Here is an 18,348-nt window from a genome sequence, read left to right as displayed (position 1 = left end):
ATTCAATTTTGTGGACCGAGCAATTTGTATATAAAGTCAAGCTATATAGACTAGATGCTACCAATGCACATGGTTAATGTCTACTTTGGCAATGCCTTTTATTTATTTTTGTTTAATTTTTTGAGTTACCTAAATTTCTAAACTTGAGAAATTCATAAAGTACATAAACCCATTCGTGAAAGGTGCCACCAATTATTTGTCTGGAAAATAATTCTACCTGTGTTTAACACATTTTGTGCCCCGATTTTCACGTAAGATGATTGGAGATGGAACTGAACTAAGAAAAATTGACATGTATGAAGTGTCGTGTACGTTAGGAGACATTCATTTGTTCACACTGTAAGCTGCATGCACTATTTCTATTTTCATACGACTTGAGCCAAAAACCTAACATGTGAATCTCGAGTACATGAGTAAATACTCCAACCACTTAAGCCACAAACCTCTAACATGTGCATACGGTAACTAACTAAAAGAAACTCTTGTTGAGCTGTCAACAATTAGTTGTTTAGCAAGAATAACGTATTAAGATCACTATTTAACTGGCACTCGATTGTGTAGTTGATCACTTATATGCCGTACTTCTTTAACCAATGATGTTCTAACTAAGATAATAATTAGATATCAAACATTTAAGTATGTCAAACCTAAGATCTTTTACTTATTAATGAAGATTAAAAACCATTAGACTATAATACTTGGAATACTTTTGTGTCGAACTTAGGCACATGGCTGCGTTATTAGTCTTGGCCAGAAAGATTAATGTAAATAAGACTAAAATATTACTGAAAATTTAGACTTAAATGTCAAAATAATTTCCGTGTTATAAATTATAACTATTTAACCTATTAGGCGTCGTATTTTTAATTTGGCCAATTTTAGTGAAGACGTGGTAGAAGATGGAACCTTTCCTTTCTGGTCGTTTATTCCGTTCCAGCAATACCAAGGCAGTACCTTTCTCTGTTCCACATTATTCTAATCATTCAAGATATTTTTACCATTATTTTATCAAACGATCCAATCGTACTCAACTTCCTCCCTCGTATCTTTGAATTTCCCTATGCCTTCTTGTTTTTTCCTTTCCGAAATCTCTCTCGCTTCTGTTTGCAGCAGGAAAAAGACTTTTTCTCCATCGTCCTAAAATTTCCCATTCACTGTTCCCATATAATTCCATCGCCAATCATAGTTCGCTTTCTGAAACCTGACATTCCTGCTGGTCTCCAGCAGCGTCAGAAGCCCAGTTGGCGTGTTTGGTTGCCGAGAAAACAAGCCCAGAAAACGGTAAGAAAAGTGCTGTACTTTGAGTTCAGGATTTTTGGCTTCTTTGGCTCCCTGCATTTCTCAGAGCTAAACTGTTTCTGGGTTGTCTGTGTTTAATGGTTTTGAATTCAAAAGTTTAATTCTTTCATGTTTTTGCCTGTTTAGTCAAAGGGTAGTGATTTTCGCACTCTCGTTTTCTCCTATCCTCCGCGCTTCTCCACTTGTTTCTGTCCATTGATTTTGTTTTAATTAATTTGAGGAGTGCATGGAGAGAAAATGAGAGTGCAAGAATCATTTCCGTTTCAAACTGATTTGGGTGGTGTGGTTTCAGAAAATGTGCATTTATGAAAATGCTAAATTCTATTGCTGTTAATTTGGTTTTTCTATATTTTTGCACCTGATTAATTTTGTTGGGATTAGATTTACCATCTCTCTCTCTCTCTCTCTCTCTCTCTCTCTAGGTTCTTAACCTTTTGGTTGCAGGAAATGCAGCTGAGATATTGAATTCCTGTTTAATTATTGCTCCATTATTTCAACAACTTTTGTATATTTTGCTGTAAAGTCTGCTTTCTGTAGTGATAAATAATCCACAAGGAGAAAACTTTTGGTTGGTCCATATGTGATGGACCTACATCAGTTTATTTAATCAAATGGCTGTTGATCAGCAAGTGAAATTCAGGCTTTCTTCATTTTGCAGGTTATATCCGGTTGTTGCGGTGTCACCGTGTTCTTTCGGTGTATAAAAGGCGTTTGATTCGGGTACGAATGGGGTGAGATATAGAGAAGTGGAAAAGGGAATGACATCCTTCTGGTAGATCCAGTGGCTGCATGGGAGGCTTATCGCACCTTTTTGATTTCAACCAGGGCAGCATGGCCAGAAAGCTTTTTACACATAAGAAGCATGATGGCGGTGAGTTTTTACTTTTCTCTCTGCGCAACAAGAAAATTTAGGAAGTTTGTGGATGACACGAATAAATTCTCTTTCGAACAATAACTGAGAAAAAAACTTTGTATCTCTCCGCTGACGAATGAAAATAACTTGAACAGTTGAGTTGTTTGTGTCAATTTGCTTATTCAGCTGATGAAGTTGTTGAGAGTTGTCCCACATCGGTGAGGGACAAGGTTTGCTATGTGCTTATATGATCTTGGGCTACTCCTCATATTGCCAATTGGTTTTATGGTGGAACCTCAATTTCATCATGGTATCAGAGCGGGTTGTCCTCGTGTGAAGCCAAAACGGCCACACGCGCTCCACGTCACCCAGTTGTTGTCCACGTGTAGGCTTGAAAATCCGCCACACGTGCGGGGGCGTGTTGAGAGTTGTCCCACATCGGTGAGGGACAAGGTTTGCTATGTGCTTATATGATCTTGGGCTACTCCTCATATTGCCAATTGGTTTTATGGTGGAACCTCAATTTCATCAGAAGTAGGTTGTTTTGTACATATTGCAGGCCTTGATGCTCCAAGAAATAGCCTGGAGATGCAGGTAGAGCCTCAGAGCTATTGTGACACCGGAGATTTGCCGGTAATGTTTCATCACATGCCTTCTTGTAGCTTGTCCTGTGGCCTAGGGTGGCTAATTTCTGTGGATTCTGTGCTCTCTTAGCTATGAAGATGTGGAGTTTTCGGTTATTGCATTAGCAGAATCTGATTTCTTGTAGATATCAGTGATCTTGCTTTATATATTAACGCCATTTTCATATTGTGTTTTCTTCTACCAAATTTCATCACATCAGAATTTTTGAGTCATCTCTCCCCCTATCGCTCTCGCTCATCGTATTTTAGTTTTGATGAATTTTCATTACATGTATCAGGTTGAAGAAAACTGGTCTAGAAAGAATAATCCATTGGAAAGTTCAATGAAGAAATTGATTAATGAGGAAATATCCAAACATTCGAGTACCAGACAAAATGCACCAAACATCGTGGCCCGACTGATGGGGATGGATATGTTGCCAGTGGAACCAAAATCTGCAGTTGTGGAAGAAAAAGGAGAAAATAGGAGAACGAAGTCTTCAAAGAAGGAAATGAAGGGAAGGAGCTCAGTCGGTCGCGTCTCTTCTAACTTAAATTCCTCCAAGCAGATAGATCTTGATTCTTATTACCACAGTAATGACAGAGATGCCACTAGGTGGAGCGATGACCAGAAAATCGAAAATCCAAGGCGTAGAGAACATCCTCAAGAGAAGGAACTACAAAAGTTCAAGAAAGAATTTGAAGCATGGCAAGCTTCCAGGTTTAGGGAATGCTCAAGGTTTCACGAAATTGATAGCGACCTCAACGAGGAAAAGATGGCAGTTTCAGGACATAGAACAACTCAGACAACTTTAGAACGTAAGGATCACACAGTAAAAGAAATCTCACATGAAGAAAGTGATTTGCAGCATCGAGGAAATGAGTTTTCGGAATTATTCCCAGCTGAGCAGAAGGGATCTTTTTCTTCAAGAAGCAGAAGAACCATGAGCTTAGACTTTGAGCAATCTTCCCTGGTGAGTTCTAAGAAGAGATTTGAGTCATTCGACGCGTCTTCTCCTCCTACAAGGATAGTTATCTTAAGACCTGGTCCCGATAGACTTTGCAACCATGAAGAGGCTTGGACAGGTTCTTCAAACACTCTAGAGAGGAAAGGTGGCATAGAAGATTTTCTCGAGGAGGTGAAAGAACAACTAAGATGCGAGCTGCAAGGGAAAATGCATAAAAGGGGTTCTGTTGTCCGAGGAAGTGGAATTGAGACCCCGTTTAGCGAACAGCCATCATCTCGAAAGCAGATTGCTCGACACATTGCAAACCAGGTCAGGGAAAGTGTGACTAGGGACCTTGGCATGAATTTGCTGAGATCAGAATCGACAAGATCATACAGAACCGAAATGCAGTTCAATGCATCAGGTTCCCCGGAATTTATGCATAGAGATACTAAAAGAATTTTGTTAGGGAGACTGAGAAATGTTTCAAAAATAGAAACAGAACTTCATGATCCTTCATTAGTTTCCGGGAGATCTAGGTTATCTGCATTAGACTACGAAAGGGAAAGGGGAGTAGTGAAAGATGAACATGAAAACACAACATCATTCAGACATGGATCACATGGAGATGAAGTGCTTGATAGAGAGTTGTCCCCTAGAAACCTCATTAGGTCCTTATCCGCCCCAGTACCCGGAACATCTTTTGGGAAACTTCTTCTGGAGGACCGTCATGTTTTAACCGGTGCTCACATTCAGAGGAAGCATGAAGGCATTGGACCTGTGTCCATGGAGATGAAACATCAGAAGAAAGAAAGGTTTAATTTTAAAGAAAAAGTTTCCAATCTCCGATACAGTTTTATGCTTAGAGGGAGACTTTTTGGCAAAAAAAATCAATCAGTTCCGGAATCACGTCATACTGAACGGTATCCTATGAAGGATATCATGAGCGGGCCAACAGTGATTACGAACTCTGGCGAGAGACATGTAAGCAGATACTTTATCTGATCTATTCATTTTACTGAGAATTATTCATTATGTAGAGGGTTCAATTTATATTTATCTTAATATCTTCCTTTGTTGTCTTAGGATAATTTCACCGAGGTGCCTCCTAGTCCTGCATCTGTATGCAGCACTGCTCGGGAAGAGTTCTGGAGGCCAACTGATTATCTTAGTCCAATATCAACTCCGAGTGCAACTCCACGAGAAGATGGTATCGTGCCACAGGCTTTTAGGGACATCAGCGATAATCTGAGTGGTACGTATATTTCTTTGAATGCTTTCTGTACATGTTTTGTTCTGGCATGACAAATGCGTTGATAGCATGAACGCATACATGCTTAGTAAACAGTCTACCCAAATTTGTTTTATGCGACTGTATAGGCGTATATGTGCCCGTGTTTATGTAGCATACATGAGTGTTGCGTCGTTCCCAATTTTGTTGTTATCAAGATGCATATAATTCCAGAGTATAAACTGACGCGTGAATAATCATCTAATTGTCAAACATCGATTCTACAGAGCTACGAAGGCAATTGAACCAACTCGAGTCTAATGAGCCTGAGGGGATTAAAGTTGAGGAAGCGGTTGAGTCTGAAATGGCTAGGTTAGACAACCCAGCAGAGGTTTACATACGAGATTTGCTTGTCGTTTCTGGTTTGTACGATGGATCATTTGATAAATCACTATCGAGATGGGACACATTTGCAAAACCAATCAGCAACTCAGTGTTCGAAGAAGTGGAAGAATCGTATAAAAACTTGGCCAACAAGCAAGATCCTTCAGCAACAGATCACAATGAGATGGTAAATCACAAGGTGTTACGCGATTTGTTGAACGAAGCTCTTTCAACAGTTCTCGGACCACCGATAAGCATGCCAAACTTCCGGAGAAAAATGATCAACTCCTCTGCGCTGCCACCATTACGTGGCAAGAAGTTGTTGAATTGTGTGTGGCGAATCATCTGCGAATGCCTATATCCTCCAACTAATGTATCCTGTTACTCACTCGATGATATGGCCGCCCGGGATCTTGGATCAGGTCCTTGGTCCGGCTTGATGGACGAGGACGTTAATGCAGTGGGACGAGAGATCGAAAGCTTGATCATGGGAGATCTTGTTCAGGAAATTTTGTATGATATGCAGTTATTAATGGATTGAGTACATATATTGGAAGGAAGTAAATATGTTTGTGTTTATATATATAAGTGAGTGTTGATGGGAGATTATTGCATGTGTCTTTGTATATATATGTGTTCTTTGTGGTTTGTGAGATTAGGAGATATAGGTTGGGTGGTTGGAGTTATACTTAGTGTGCATTTTGGTTCACGTTTTTTGTTTGTCCTTTTGAATTTTCATATCCAATTTGTTGGGGCATTTTGTTTGGTTTTATGTTCTCTAACAAATAGAAAGTTTTATAACATTTACAAGTTGAATATGATTATTGTGTATTGCTTTCAACCGTGTGAAGGCCTGTCATGGCATGCTTACTAACTTGAAATGAGTAATAGAATTAATTTTGAATTTTTTTTTGTGTTTGCCGACACATTACAAGTCTACAATAGTGTGGATTCTCCATTGTAATTTATGATTGATTCAATAAATAAAGCCTGAATTAAATTAATAATGGAACTAGTTAATCCTTTACTTAAGATTAATCATATTTTTGTCTCTTGCCCTTTTGTTTCTTCTGCCTTGCATCATTTTTCAAGACACACGGCGTTCAAATGATTGAGTATTTGTTCTTTCACTCGAAGTTATGTTCGATTTCCCTCCCCATGACTATGAATTTTCAACTTAATAGATAAGATTGATCCCACTCTTCTTACACTAACATGAGTTGTCCATCGCTTTAACTTGAGCCTTAGCAGCCCATGACGGAAATGAGTGTTGAATTTAGCACCAAAAGTTGAACCAATTGCTCCTTTTGCCCAAACGGCCGAAACACTTTCTTGGTCAAAATTGGGAACTTGGATCTATAAGAGGTAATAAAACACTATAAACAGCAGAAATCCACTCGGGCTTGTAAATGGCAAATCCAATTATTTGAAACTATCAATTGTTTGGACTCCCCAACTCAGACCCACTAAAGAAGAAAAGTTACATGTTAAATGAGATCAGATCTACAAGATGGAGGGGCACATGCCATGTCTCCTAATCATGCTAATTGTCTCATTAATTATTCAACATTAGCTTAATCATCCTTGATAAGCAGGTGCGCGTGTTTACGTGTAATTGGTACTAATACTATAACCTTAAATTTTATGTGCTTGTGAATGTTTGTTTACACTAATCTAATAAGTCAATTTCTTTTTGGAAAATTGATTAGGGAAGAGAAATGATTAACACAAATACTCCAACCATGCATGCATTAGACTAAGTTTTAATTTCAAAAATGGCAGCATCAAAACACGGATTATGTTCCAAATACACTTCATTTAGATTTCAAATGCTTATATCTTGTTCTATCATGGCACACATGAATTTTGGATCACATTCAAGTGCATACGCAGCATGCAAACACGCTTTCAGATACCTATATGGTGACAGGTAGCCAAGCTCGTACAAAGTTCAACTCTCTTGGACAGCAAATTAAATTATTATATCCGGAGATTATGTAGTTATCCAAATTCATTAGTACAAATATATCGTTTTATGTATATTATAGTTGGATGTAGTATTAAGCAATTTTTATTTGACTAGCAAATTTAGAACTCCTTTTAGGAATTTGTAATAGTTTTTGTTTACATATTATAATTGGAGGTCGATTATGAATTCAGGTTGTCATGGGGTTCAAAAATTTCCGAAATAAATTGGATTGTTTTAGTGTTTATTGATCTTTCTTGATCAACTGGTTTGTTTGATCGCCTACTAAACTCATTGTCATTTATTTTTCAATTAAGTTTTCATAGACAAACATATCAAGTGTTTCATCGCAGTGTTGATCATAGACGATATAAGGAAAACAAATAGCATATCAACAAAAAATTGGCATTTTAGCCAAAATAGTTGTTGAGATTAGTATAACTCTCTACTTTGATCTTTGATAATTAAAATCAACAAAAGTGACTTCTAAGTATGTCATTCGTCAGTCATTTTGATCATTTTGTGAAATATATTTGTTAAATAAGGACTAAAATAATAAAAATACTCTCAATTTCATCAACAATGCGCCAAAATGATTTGACAAAAATTAAAAGTACTTTTAACGAAGGTTTTTCACGGAAGAACAAAAATGATTAATGGAAGATAAACTCATGGAGTAATTACATCGATTTTAAATTTCAAAAACTAAAATAAAGAGTTATAACAATCTTAGAAACTATTCTAACTGAAAAGTCTAACCAATTACTATTATAACAATCATATATGTTCATTATTCATTATGTGGTCAATTTTCATCAGTTACTATTTATATTTACTTTTAAATAAAACAATTATAATAATTTTTTATCAAACGATGTATATGTACGATAAACGAATGTGACTAAAGGATTTCTGAAATCCTGAAAAAAAAAATAAAAAATAAAAAATAAACAAATGTGACCAGTACAAACGAATGTGACTAAACGAATGTGACCAGTACAACTGTACAAGTACTTGACCCTGTAACAGCGGTGCTCCAAGACAACATTCATTTCCCATTCAACTTGCCCTCTCTGATGGTACCGGGGCCTACCACCACTTGTCATGGGGTAATTTTTAGGATTAAGCACAAAAAAAACCTACTCAACTTTTTTTGATATTCTAAATTTGTCTTAATTTTATAAAATATTTTATATAATTACTTAACGTTTTTAAAATTAGACATTTGGTGGGTCACCGAAGACTTTACCAGCATTAAGTTATGACATTATTAGCATTAAATGAAGAGGTGGACAAATACTAAAGTTAATTTTCACTAATAGACGTTTTTTTAGTTTTAATTCCTCAAATTGACTCATTTTAGCCAAGTTAAACCATAAATTTTTTTAGCTAAATAACGTCAATTTGAAGATTCAAATCTTTATAGATGACTTTAGAGTTAAAATACGTTTAATATTTATTCATGCCATCACAAAATGCAAGTGAACTAATAGATATTTATTTTTCAAAACTTTAGATAATTAGTTAAAATATTTTAAAATGTTAGGACTAATTTGAAATCATCCTAGAAATTGGGCAGCATACAAAATTAACCCTAATTTTGAATTACCATTAGAGCAAGTCCAGCGTATCAAGGCCCCATAGGGCAACTTCATATTGAATAGCCTCCAGTGAACAGTAATTGCCTTTAATGAACAATAATTGACTTTTGCATATCCATCCGTAAACTGAATAGCCATGACAATAGGCAATAAAATATTAATATTTTTTATTTTATAAAATAATAAAAAAATAATTTTATTTGTAATTTCGGATAAAATTTTTAATCGGTCTCGTTGTACCACTTATCAATAAATAAAAAATTACAACCTAAAGTATTTGAGAAAATATAAAATTGTGTTGTAAGTTGGAAGATAATGATAACATATTTACAGAAATTAAATCAAATTTTAAAAAAAAAAATTCTGATTTTTATTTATTTTTTACATTTTTAAAATTTTTTATTATTAATTTTTTACTTTTTTTTAATTAAAATTTTATATTAATTTTATAACGTGGTTGACATCACCATAACGTCAGCCTTGCATCAGCTCGCCTCAGGCTCTCGGACTGTGGATTCCCGCCTCCCCTGAGCCCAATCGACCTCATGGGCTGGAGCAAGGGAGGGAGGCAATTGCAATTAAATGATCTCCGGTCCATTGGGACATCACCCCAGTGGACTTGCTCTTAACAAAAAGAAAACCCGAGTAAATTCCTCCAAACCTTTTTGTTTTAATTACTTAATGTTATAATTTGATAGATCAAATTTTAAGGCATGTTTGATTAAAAAATAAAAGAAAACTGTTTTGTGTTGTTGAAGGTGAAAATAATTTTTGTTTTGATAAAATTTTATTAGTATTATCATTTCTAACAAAAACACACTTTTTTCAAAAGAATATATTATTGGTAGATTATAAGTTCATTTGAAAGTGTTTTTAAAATGACTGAATTTTTTTTTATTAAAAAGATTTTGGAGTTCCAAAAGCATTTCAAATACTTTTCTAGGATTTACTTGCATTTTTACTAAATATTAGTTTCATAAGTATTTTTACTAAAAGCTCTTTCAACCATTTTAAAAAAGCTCCTAAACAAATTATATATCTGTTAATTGCGGATTGATGTGGTAGACGTCCCCCCTCCCCTCCCCGCCTCTAACCCTCGTAAAAAGAGAAGCCTTATTGGTTTGTGGTCCGCCTTTTACTTGTGGATTGATGTGATAGGTAAAATATTTCTTTTTAATTCACTGTCGTGATGGATAGTGTCGCTTAAAGTAATGATAACGTTTTGTAATGAAGTAATATAAATAACTATACATTTGCAAAAATCATCTCAATGCACATTTGAAGAAAAATTCGACTACAAGAAGAAATAATATTTTTGTCTAAATTTTCTCATGTTTATCCCTTGTGTTAAACTTATTTTTTTTAACAAACAATATTATCTACACTAAAGAGGTAGGGGAATGGGCTAAGCTCCACAATGAACTAGCATTAATGTGGTTCAAATTCGCTTTTGGCGAAAATCCAACCTAAGATGTCTCGCTTATAAATGAAGAGAGAGACCACCAGATTATAATTCCAAGTGACATTTTACTTATATCTTTTAAATCCCTTGTATTAATCTTTTAAATCCCTTCATGGTATCTTGTTTTTTATTGATGGAATCCTTTATGATGAAATTAAGCAAATAAACACAATTAATGGGTTGCATTTTACTCAAACCTTAATGATAGGATGAGTTGTGATGCTTCAAACTTACTTTTTCATAAAGAATATCATAGGTTAAACTGGAAGGTAAATCATTTTTACCATCAATTAAAGATTTCTTAAGGATCCAAGAATTCTCTCAAAAACCATATAAAAAAAATTAAAAGAAAAAGGAACACAAACGTGAATTCTAACGTCAAAAACTCTAAAATACATGACATATATTATTAATTTTAACGGCTTGGATATGTGCCAAAAAATTCTTCAAAATTTGATGAGCGAATATGAACAAGTTTACATTGACGTACAGCGAAAGGACTGCACTAACGTACAAACATGAGAACACTGCACCAACCCACCAATTATTTTCCTTCTTTTTTTGATTTTTCAACATCCTCTGGCCCCCGTATTTTCTCTCCCTCCTTTTGTCTCCTCGCTTTACTTTCTCGTTATCTTTGTGTTCTCCCTCCTTCTTTGACAAGAATCGCTGCTTCAGTTTCTCAACACACACAGACCGAGGACTCTAGAGTCTAGAGAGAGAAATTTATAGAGAGAGATGATGGAGTGGGATAAGCAGCAACTGAAAGAGCAGCAAGAGATGGAGGGGAACGGGAATGGGAGTGGGAATAATGGGAATGGAGGAGTGATGTATGTGAAAGTGATGACTGATGAGCAGTTGGAGACTCTGAGGAAACAGATTGCAGTTTATGCCACCATCTGTGAGCAGCTGGTTGAGATGCACAAGAACCTCACTGCCCAGCAAGATCTTGCAGGTCCCTCCATTCTTCTCACCTTTCTCTTTTAGTCCTTCCAACTTTTCATTTGTTTTCAATATGGTTCTTGTTTGTGGGTTCTTTCAGTGGTCATTTTGGTTCATTTCTTTGTTTTCCGTGATTATTTTTTTCTGATTCGTTGTTTTCCAAATGAAGGATTCTTCTTTTTTAGTAATTTTTCCCCAAAGCTTTGGCCTTTTTTTGTAGTTTTCCAGTTCATTTCACGCCCGGCAGCTTGTCCTCCTTGGAGTTGAAGGCTTATCTATATTTGACATGCCACGATGACGGTTTTTCAAGCCAATCGCACTTTTATGTGTTTTAACTTTTCCACCTGGCGGTCGTTCACTTGAGATACCGCTACTTTGACATTCCAGTTCCAGGAAAGTTCTTGCGGTCTTATTCCTTGCTTTTCTTTCGGGTTACTCGCTAGGGTCGATCCTTTTTACCATTGATCTCTATCTTCTGCTGGTGTTTGTTCTAAGAATTTCATCCTCCGAGATTGGTGGCGTAGGTCACGACTAAAAGCTCCTAACTTGAGATGTTGAATTTCACTTCTTTGGGTTCCTCTGTTTGGTCAGATTTAGCTCTTTGTGATCTGGAAATTTAACTGATTCGGGTTTTTTATTTTGTACGAGTGATATTCTACCTTAAACATACGTCCTAGCCAATATAGCTACACCTAAAAGTATATATTTTTGTATTGAAATACATAAATTGTAAAATAGAATGATATATAAATTATAAAGGACTAGAACATACTAAAAATTGTGAACAAGTATGTAACGAGTGTTCATTCAAGTATCCAACAAGTCTCATACAATTTATTGAAAAAATAAAATGCGTCATATATTTTCTTTTTAAGTGAGAGCCACGACCCTGGTGGTCTAAGCGCCCTTTTTTTATTTTTTAAACGCCGGTGGCCAACCGTCTAGCGTCTAGGTGGTCTTACACGGAGATTTTTAGAACAATGATTAAAATATTAACTTCAATTTGTTCTGCTTTCTCATTCACTAATGCATTTTTTCAAGAAGGAGGACAATTATTAGTTTAGGGTATCTGAAATGACACCATATATGCTTTTGAACAAAACCATGTGCATTTGCTTTCTCAGGAGTCAGGATGGGAAATCTGTACTGTGATCCGCTGATGACATCCACCGGCCACAAAATTACCGCCAGGCAGCGGTGGACGCCAACACCAGTGCAGCTCCAAATTCTTGAGCGTTTATTCGAGCAAGGGAATGGAACTCCAAGCAAGCAGAAGATCAAGGAGATCACCACTGAGCTGAGCCAGCACGGACAAATTTCCGAAACAAATGTGTACAATTGGTTCCAGAACAGGCGCGCTCGATCAAAAAGGAAGCAGCAAAATGCAGCATGTAACCATGCTGAATCAGAAGTGGAGACGGAAGTCGACTCACCCAAGGACAAGAAAACTAGACCCGAGGAAACGTTTCAGTCCCAGCAGCACTCAGCTCAAAGGACCGAAGATTTGTGCTTCCAGAGCCCGGAGATAAGTTCTGACCTGCATTTCTTGGATCCACATGCCACTGCGGTGGATAAAATGTTCCCGTCACACAGCGGTTTAAGAAGTTCGAGGCATTTAAGCGAAATGTCATTCTATGATGAAGTGCTAGCAAACTCAAGTAAGTTATCATATTAACTATATATTACTTCTGGCTCTTGGCTTCCCATCCAATATGTCAATAATTTATCATTTTCGCAAGATACTCAACAAGCAAACAAAATACCAACAGCTGAAAATCTAAATAGGTTCTAAGTTTGCGCACGCATATGTCTTGCAGAAGAATATTACTGATTTCCATTTCTTTCAGTTTCGTGATCTATTAATAATTAACATCATACATATGAAATTTGGAGTGTCGCATTTCCATTTTTGTATGTCGATGGAACTGAACAATGCCTTTCTGTTATTTTTCTTTGAATATCTTCAATCTTCTGCCGAATTTATGTGTTAGTATGCTCATTCACAGAATTCCTAACCTCATTCGTTTTAGCTCTCAGATTCTTACAACACCTTTCACCATGAACCAAATTAGCTATTTCTTGTTTAACCATTTATACGTTTCGTATCAGTTTGATTAGAGCTTTGATCATTCCCTAGTCTAGTGAATAGCGTAGAATGTTAGACAAATGCCGAACCCCTAAATTTGAAGTTACAAAATTGGCTAGAAACGTTTAATGAGCTAGCTACGGCTGTAATTTGATTTTTTTTTTCTTTGGATGAACAAAGACGAGGAGTGCATTTTGGTAATCGACTTGGTTAACGATGTTAAACAAGTGCTCTCCCTTTCCCTTGCTCTCTCATTTACACACATGCAAAATATGTATGGAACTTTTAAGATTTGTGAAACTCTTAACACCAATGGCATCTACTTTTTCAGGGCATGAGCTGATGACCGGAAAGATGGAAGCCGGAAATTATAGTCTTTTTCAGGAGGCAGAAGACTACGGCATGACGGGTTGACGCTCATTTGGGAATGTCCGAGTTTTTGTTCTGTTTGATGAGCTATTCTGTGAAGTAGATCCCTGAGTGAGTGAGTTTGGTCCTGCTTGAATATGGAGACATAGCAAGCCTAACCCTAGCAGAGAGCTGTGGCTCCAACTGAATTTAACTTGGAGAATGGAGAATGGAGAGTAGATAGATATAGTGATATATATATATATATACACATATATTATGCTAGTATGACATGCAAAGTTGCTTTGGGGTTTTTGTGTTTTGAGCCTTGGCTAATCAATCTTGCTTTGGTAGTAGAATGAACAGTAGATATTTTATTTTGGGAAGCCAAAAATAGATAATGTGCTTTATTTATTTATTTATTTTTTTTGTTTGTTGGCAAAGCGATAATTTAAATATTTTTTGTTTGTGTGGAGGCGAATTTAAATCTTGGTATAAAAGGACATGCATAATATTCTTGCCAACTGGCTTAATCTGCATTTGCGTGCCGAATTTATGATTTTATTATATCTTTGTTTGCAAGGAAAGGTTAGGTGTTTGTGTTAGTTGGGGGGATGGAATGATGGAAAAGACGACATAAAGTTTGGTCTTAAAAGAGAAAAGCCGGTCATTGTCTTTGAAATTGAAGGTTCAGTACAATCATTGCAGTCACTAGCAGTGAGGGGTTTGGTGCAATTACGAAAATATGTCGATTATTTTTTACGTTAATTAACATTTAAATACTAATTTAATAAGAAATTGATTTATAAAATATAATTTAAATATATGGTATTTCTAGCATTACTCTTATTCACATTTATAATGAATTATTTAAAGACTTGTATTGTCAACTCTTCGATCTCTTTCATTGTAACTACGAGTTTAATCCCCTCTTATGAAATTACGAGGAAGGCTTAAGCATAGACCCTTGCTAAAATGGCAAAATGTACCAGTAACTAATAGGATGAAGGTTAGATTCGTTGACTAAGATAGTTTGTGTGCTCATTTTGAACTTGAATTTGAATCTCTATTTCGCATTTTAAAATAATTCAGAATATCACTTGTATATAAACAAAAGAAAATTGATATACTCATTCGAGTTAAAAAATTTTGACAGAAAGAACAAAAAAAATCAAGTTGGGGGAATTTGAGTTTAACTTAGAAATAATGACATTTGGTGTACCGGGTTATGTCTCCGTAGATTGAAAAATTTCTCGTATGTCAATAAGAATCCATTAATAAGTATTATTATACTAATATAAGTTATATAACTATCGTTAATTGGTTAAGGCTTATTAATGAAATGCTCCTGAAATTGCCATGTAGTGTCAATTTACCCCTGGAACTGGTTTTGTCTCACTTTACCCCCTGAAACAAACATTTTAAACTATTTTGGTCTCATTTCACCTCATTCCGTTAAAGAAATGTTAATTCAAGGGTATTTTAAATATTTTTATTTGTTAAACATCTATTTACCTCTAGTCTACAAACTAAAACAATCTTAATTTCATTTTTGACAACTATAATTCAAACCCATGACTTTTGGGGTTTGTTTTAAAATAAATTATTCAATCAATAGAAAAATTTCTGACAACAAAATCATTATATCAACTAAAATAAAGGTTACAAGTTTGTTAATTTCACTTGCAAGGCATCCATATACTGGTCAATGTAAACTTTGCACTTGAAAATACTCATTAAGACATAAAGAAAACATGATAAGCCTATTCCAAGATCTCTTTCTACCTGAAATTGGCCGAACCATAAGTTTCACCCATCAAAAAATGATCTTAGATCAGTCACACAAAATAAAATTAAAAAAAGACATTAAGTTATCTTATCCAAAGTACTTCCTACGCAAACCCCAAATTAAAAAAAAAAAAAAAAAAATCTACAGCAAATGTGCACAATTTGCAATTTCAAATTGTTGAGTCATATATTCTAATTGGCGATAGATTAATTACAATTTCGACATTAACTTACATATTTTATGCAGTGTGTAAAAAGTGAAATGTCTAACATATTTTCAATTTTAAGGTTTCTTTAATGGGATGAGATGAAGTGAGACCAAAAGAGTTTAAAATATAAATTTCATGGGTAAAGTAAGACAAAACCAGTTTTAAGTGATAAATTGAGATTAAATGACAGTTTTAGATGACATTTTAATTAATAAGCCATTGGTTAAATTAATTTTTACCATGAAAGTAATTTGTTTAATTATATGAAAATTAATATGTTTAATTAACTTTACCATCATACAACTTCCCCAGTTGGTTTGTATTATCTACACTAATTGGCAGCTGAAAGCACGAAGGTAGAGTGCTCCGCCAGCTCCAACAAGTTTCGAAAATTAGGGTTTTCAGCAGACTCACTCTTCTGATCGAACGCATCACTTCTACCTGCGCATCACAGTCGTCGTCTTCCATGATTTTACAATTAGGGTTTGCAGAAAAGGGCAGGAGGGAGAGGATTTGAGAGGCTTCTAGGCCTTGGCTCCGATCGCCATTGCTGGCTGAAAGAGGACTTCGTCTCGGGTAAGTTGATTTCGGGCACATAAAAAATTCCCAATTCAGTGCAAACTTTAAACCGTAATTGCCATGGATTCGGCATTGTGTTGGCCAATGTCAATGCAGTACCTAATCCACAGAAATCGCCAAGCTTTTATTCTTATCAATTTGTGAAAATAGGGTTTATCTTTGTAGGTTTTAATTGTTTCATGGAAAATTTGGGCAAAAATCCGGCAATGTATTTGTTGGAAATGCTTTCAAATTGTTTGATTTCGAAAATGTAGCTAAACCATTGTTTTAAAGGCGTGAGCTTTACAGTGTGAAATAAACAAACCCCTTCATGTTAAATTAAGCTTCACTGAAAGATGCAGTTGTGAGTTAGGTCAGTTGGACATCGTGCCTGCCCCGTTGCACCCTAGTTCGAAACACCCTCCCTGTATTTTAGAGTAGTTTTTAGAATATTGTTTGTAACAAGTGCTTCGCTGAATGACACAATTATCCTGAAAAAGTTTTCTTCCAACCCTGCAATGTTAGTAATTGTTTCTTTTGTGAATATGCAGATGAAGCTATAAAGGGGCGATTATATGAATCATTAGTTTGGGGGAATATGCGTTCATCTATAACTAGTTCGAAATATACGTATTTACATGACTGTAGGTGGCCTTGTGAAGCAGTTGACGTGCACCACATCATTGTAAAAAAGAGTGGTGCAAAGGGTTTCTTCAGATACTTCTTTTCTCTGGTTATTCTAGCTACCGCCGTCTATCTTTTCTTGGTTAAGGTACGCCTTTTATCCTCTTAATTTATGTCTACCAACTTATTAGGCCAACATCCAAGGCTCCAAGCTTAACTAGGAAATTAGGAACTTGAATTTAGTTTGGTTAGAGACTTTTAGTTGCCATTCACCATTGTAGGATTTCGGATTGGTTTGTTGATGAAACTTGTTCGTGATAAAAATTTTATTCTTGATTTTATGTCTGTTTTCGTTGTTATTGGTTATCTATAAATCCATCATAACTCAGGAACTCAACATAACGATCTTATGAACAACAGGAGAAATCAGTCGTCATTGTTTTATGGAGTCTCCTTTTAAATGCATTCCTTGTAAAGTTGCTTCAGAAGAGTGTTGAGAAAGGTGAGCACCCAATTGATAGTACTTTTTGTCCTCTGAACTGGTACATCCTGTATTATTTCACCTTCATGTGCTTACCTTGTTTAGTGTATTAATGACAGAGTCCGTAGTGATTATGCCAGCCTTTGGAGTTCAACTAGAAACTCACTATGTGAGGTAGCTTCTATTTTTGTTTTGTGGATATTCTTTGTTGATTAAGTTCCGTGTTTTTCGGCTTTTCCAATAGTCTCTTTTCTTTTCCTTCCGCGTTTTACTCTTATAGTGGAAAGGTTATTCGCCGGTTTGTTCCTATGGACAAGATTTTGAAGCCTGTGCTACTAGAATGTGTGACTCCAGTTACATGTTACTGGAGCCTGTCTTTCATTGTGCACGGGGAAGCAGAATTGGTGTTAGTGTTTAAGGTACAATTCATGCTATTGATTGGCGCAAGGTATTAGGACGCATAAATGTGGTGAAACCGCCGATCTTATATTTATTATTTGGCTTTTGAAAGTTGACTTCGTTTTCCAGGACTTGCGTCCGCCTATGAAAATGTTGGTGCCCATCTGGAAGGCCTTGTGCGCTGCCACTGGTACTAAAGGAAGCTCAAACACATGTACGGAAGATGGTTGATGGAGATGATTAATTCAATTGTGTATTAGAAACCTCCATTGCTCAAGTAACGCAGAATAATTTGCAGAGCTAATGCATCCTCTTTGATCACTTAGTTGTTTAGAGTTCGGATTGATACGACTCGGAGGATGAACGGAGAAAATTTTGATTCGAACAAGATTCAAAGGGATTCCTGTTGCAATCAGTTACACAAATCACATTGTACAATCTGCTGATTTGATTAATTGTAGCCAAAATCAATGTAAATTCAAATTTTGCCCTCGTTCTTTATTCGAGTATACGCTTCTGCTTCCCCGGCCCTGTTTCTCACTTACTT

General features: G+C 35.8%; 3 protein-coding genes across 4 annotated transcripts; all 3 read left to right on the top strand.

Annotated features, from left to right (window-relative positions):
- The first annotated feature begins 878 nt into the window (after nt 1-878).
- LOC137747707 (uncharacterized) lies at nt 879-6,107 on the top strand. Its single transcript, XM_068487870.1, has 6 exons — nt 879-1,281; nt 1,958-2,170; nt 2,712-2,785; nt 3,075-4,706; nt 4,809-4,977; nt 5,241-6,107. The coding sequence occupies exons 2-6, from the start codon at nt 2,089-2,091 to the stop codon at nt 5,876-5,878; spliced, it is 2,595 nt and encodes an 864-aa protein (XP_068343971.1). The 5' UTR covers nt 879-1,281; nt 1,958-2,088; the 3' UTR covers nt 5,879-6,107.
- A 4,847-nt stretch (nt 6,108-10,954) lies between these two features.
- Nucleotides 10,955-14,219, top strand: LOC137748177 (WUSCHEL-related homeobox 13-like). Its single transcript, XM_068488286.1, has 3 exons — nt 10,955-11,321; nt 12,433-12,966; nt 13,726-14,219. The coding sequence occupies exons 1-3, from the start codon at nt 11,105-11,107 to the stop codon at nt 13,806-13,808; spliced, it is 834 nt and encodes a 277-aa protein (XP_068344387.1). The 5' UTR covers nt 10,955-11,104; the 3' UTR covers nt 13,809-14,219.
- Nucleotides 14,220-16,060: 1,841 nt separating this feature from the next.
- Nucleotides 16,061-18,297, top strand: LOC137714022 (uncharacterized). Of its 2 annotated transcripts, none has more exons than XM_068453366.1 (6): nt 16,061-16,315; nt 16,849-17,069; nt 17,342-17,423; nt 17,522-17,576; nt 17,683-17,821; nt 17,931-18,297. In XM_068453366.1, exons 2-6 carry the CDS (start codon nt 16,896-16,898, stop codon nt 18,030-18,032), a joined length of 552 nt encoding a protein of 183 aa, XP_068309467.1. In that variant the 5' UTR covers nt 16,061-16,315; nt 16,849-16,895; the 3' UTR covers nt 18,033-18,297. The 2 variants fall into 2 exon arrangements, with proteins under 2 accessions (XP_068309467.1, XP_068309468.1); XM_068453367.1 differs by having other exon boundaries at nt 17,683-17,850.
- Nucleotides 18,298-18,348: the final 51 nt, after the last annotated feature.

This window comes from Pyrus communis, chromosome 1 (genome assembly GCF_963583255.1).
Source record: "Pyrus communis chromosome 1, drPyrComm1.1, whole genome shotgun sequence".
Taxonomy (NCBI): Eukaryota; Viridiplantae; Streptophyta; class Magnoliopsida; order Rosales; family Rosaceae; genus Pyrus; species Pyrus communis.
This window is presented reverse-complemented; position numbering and strand designations above follow the sequence as displayed.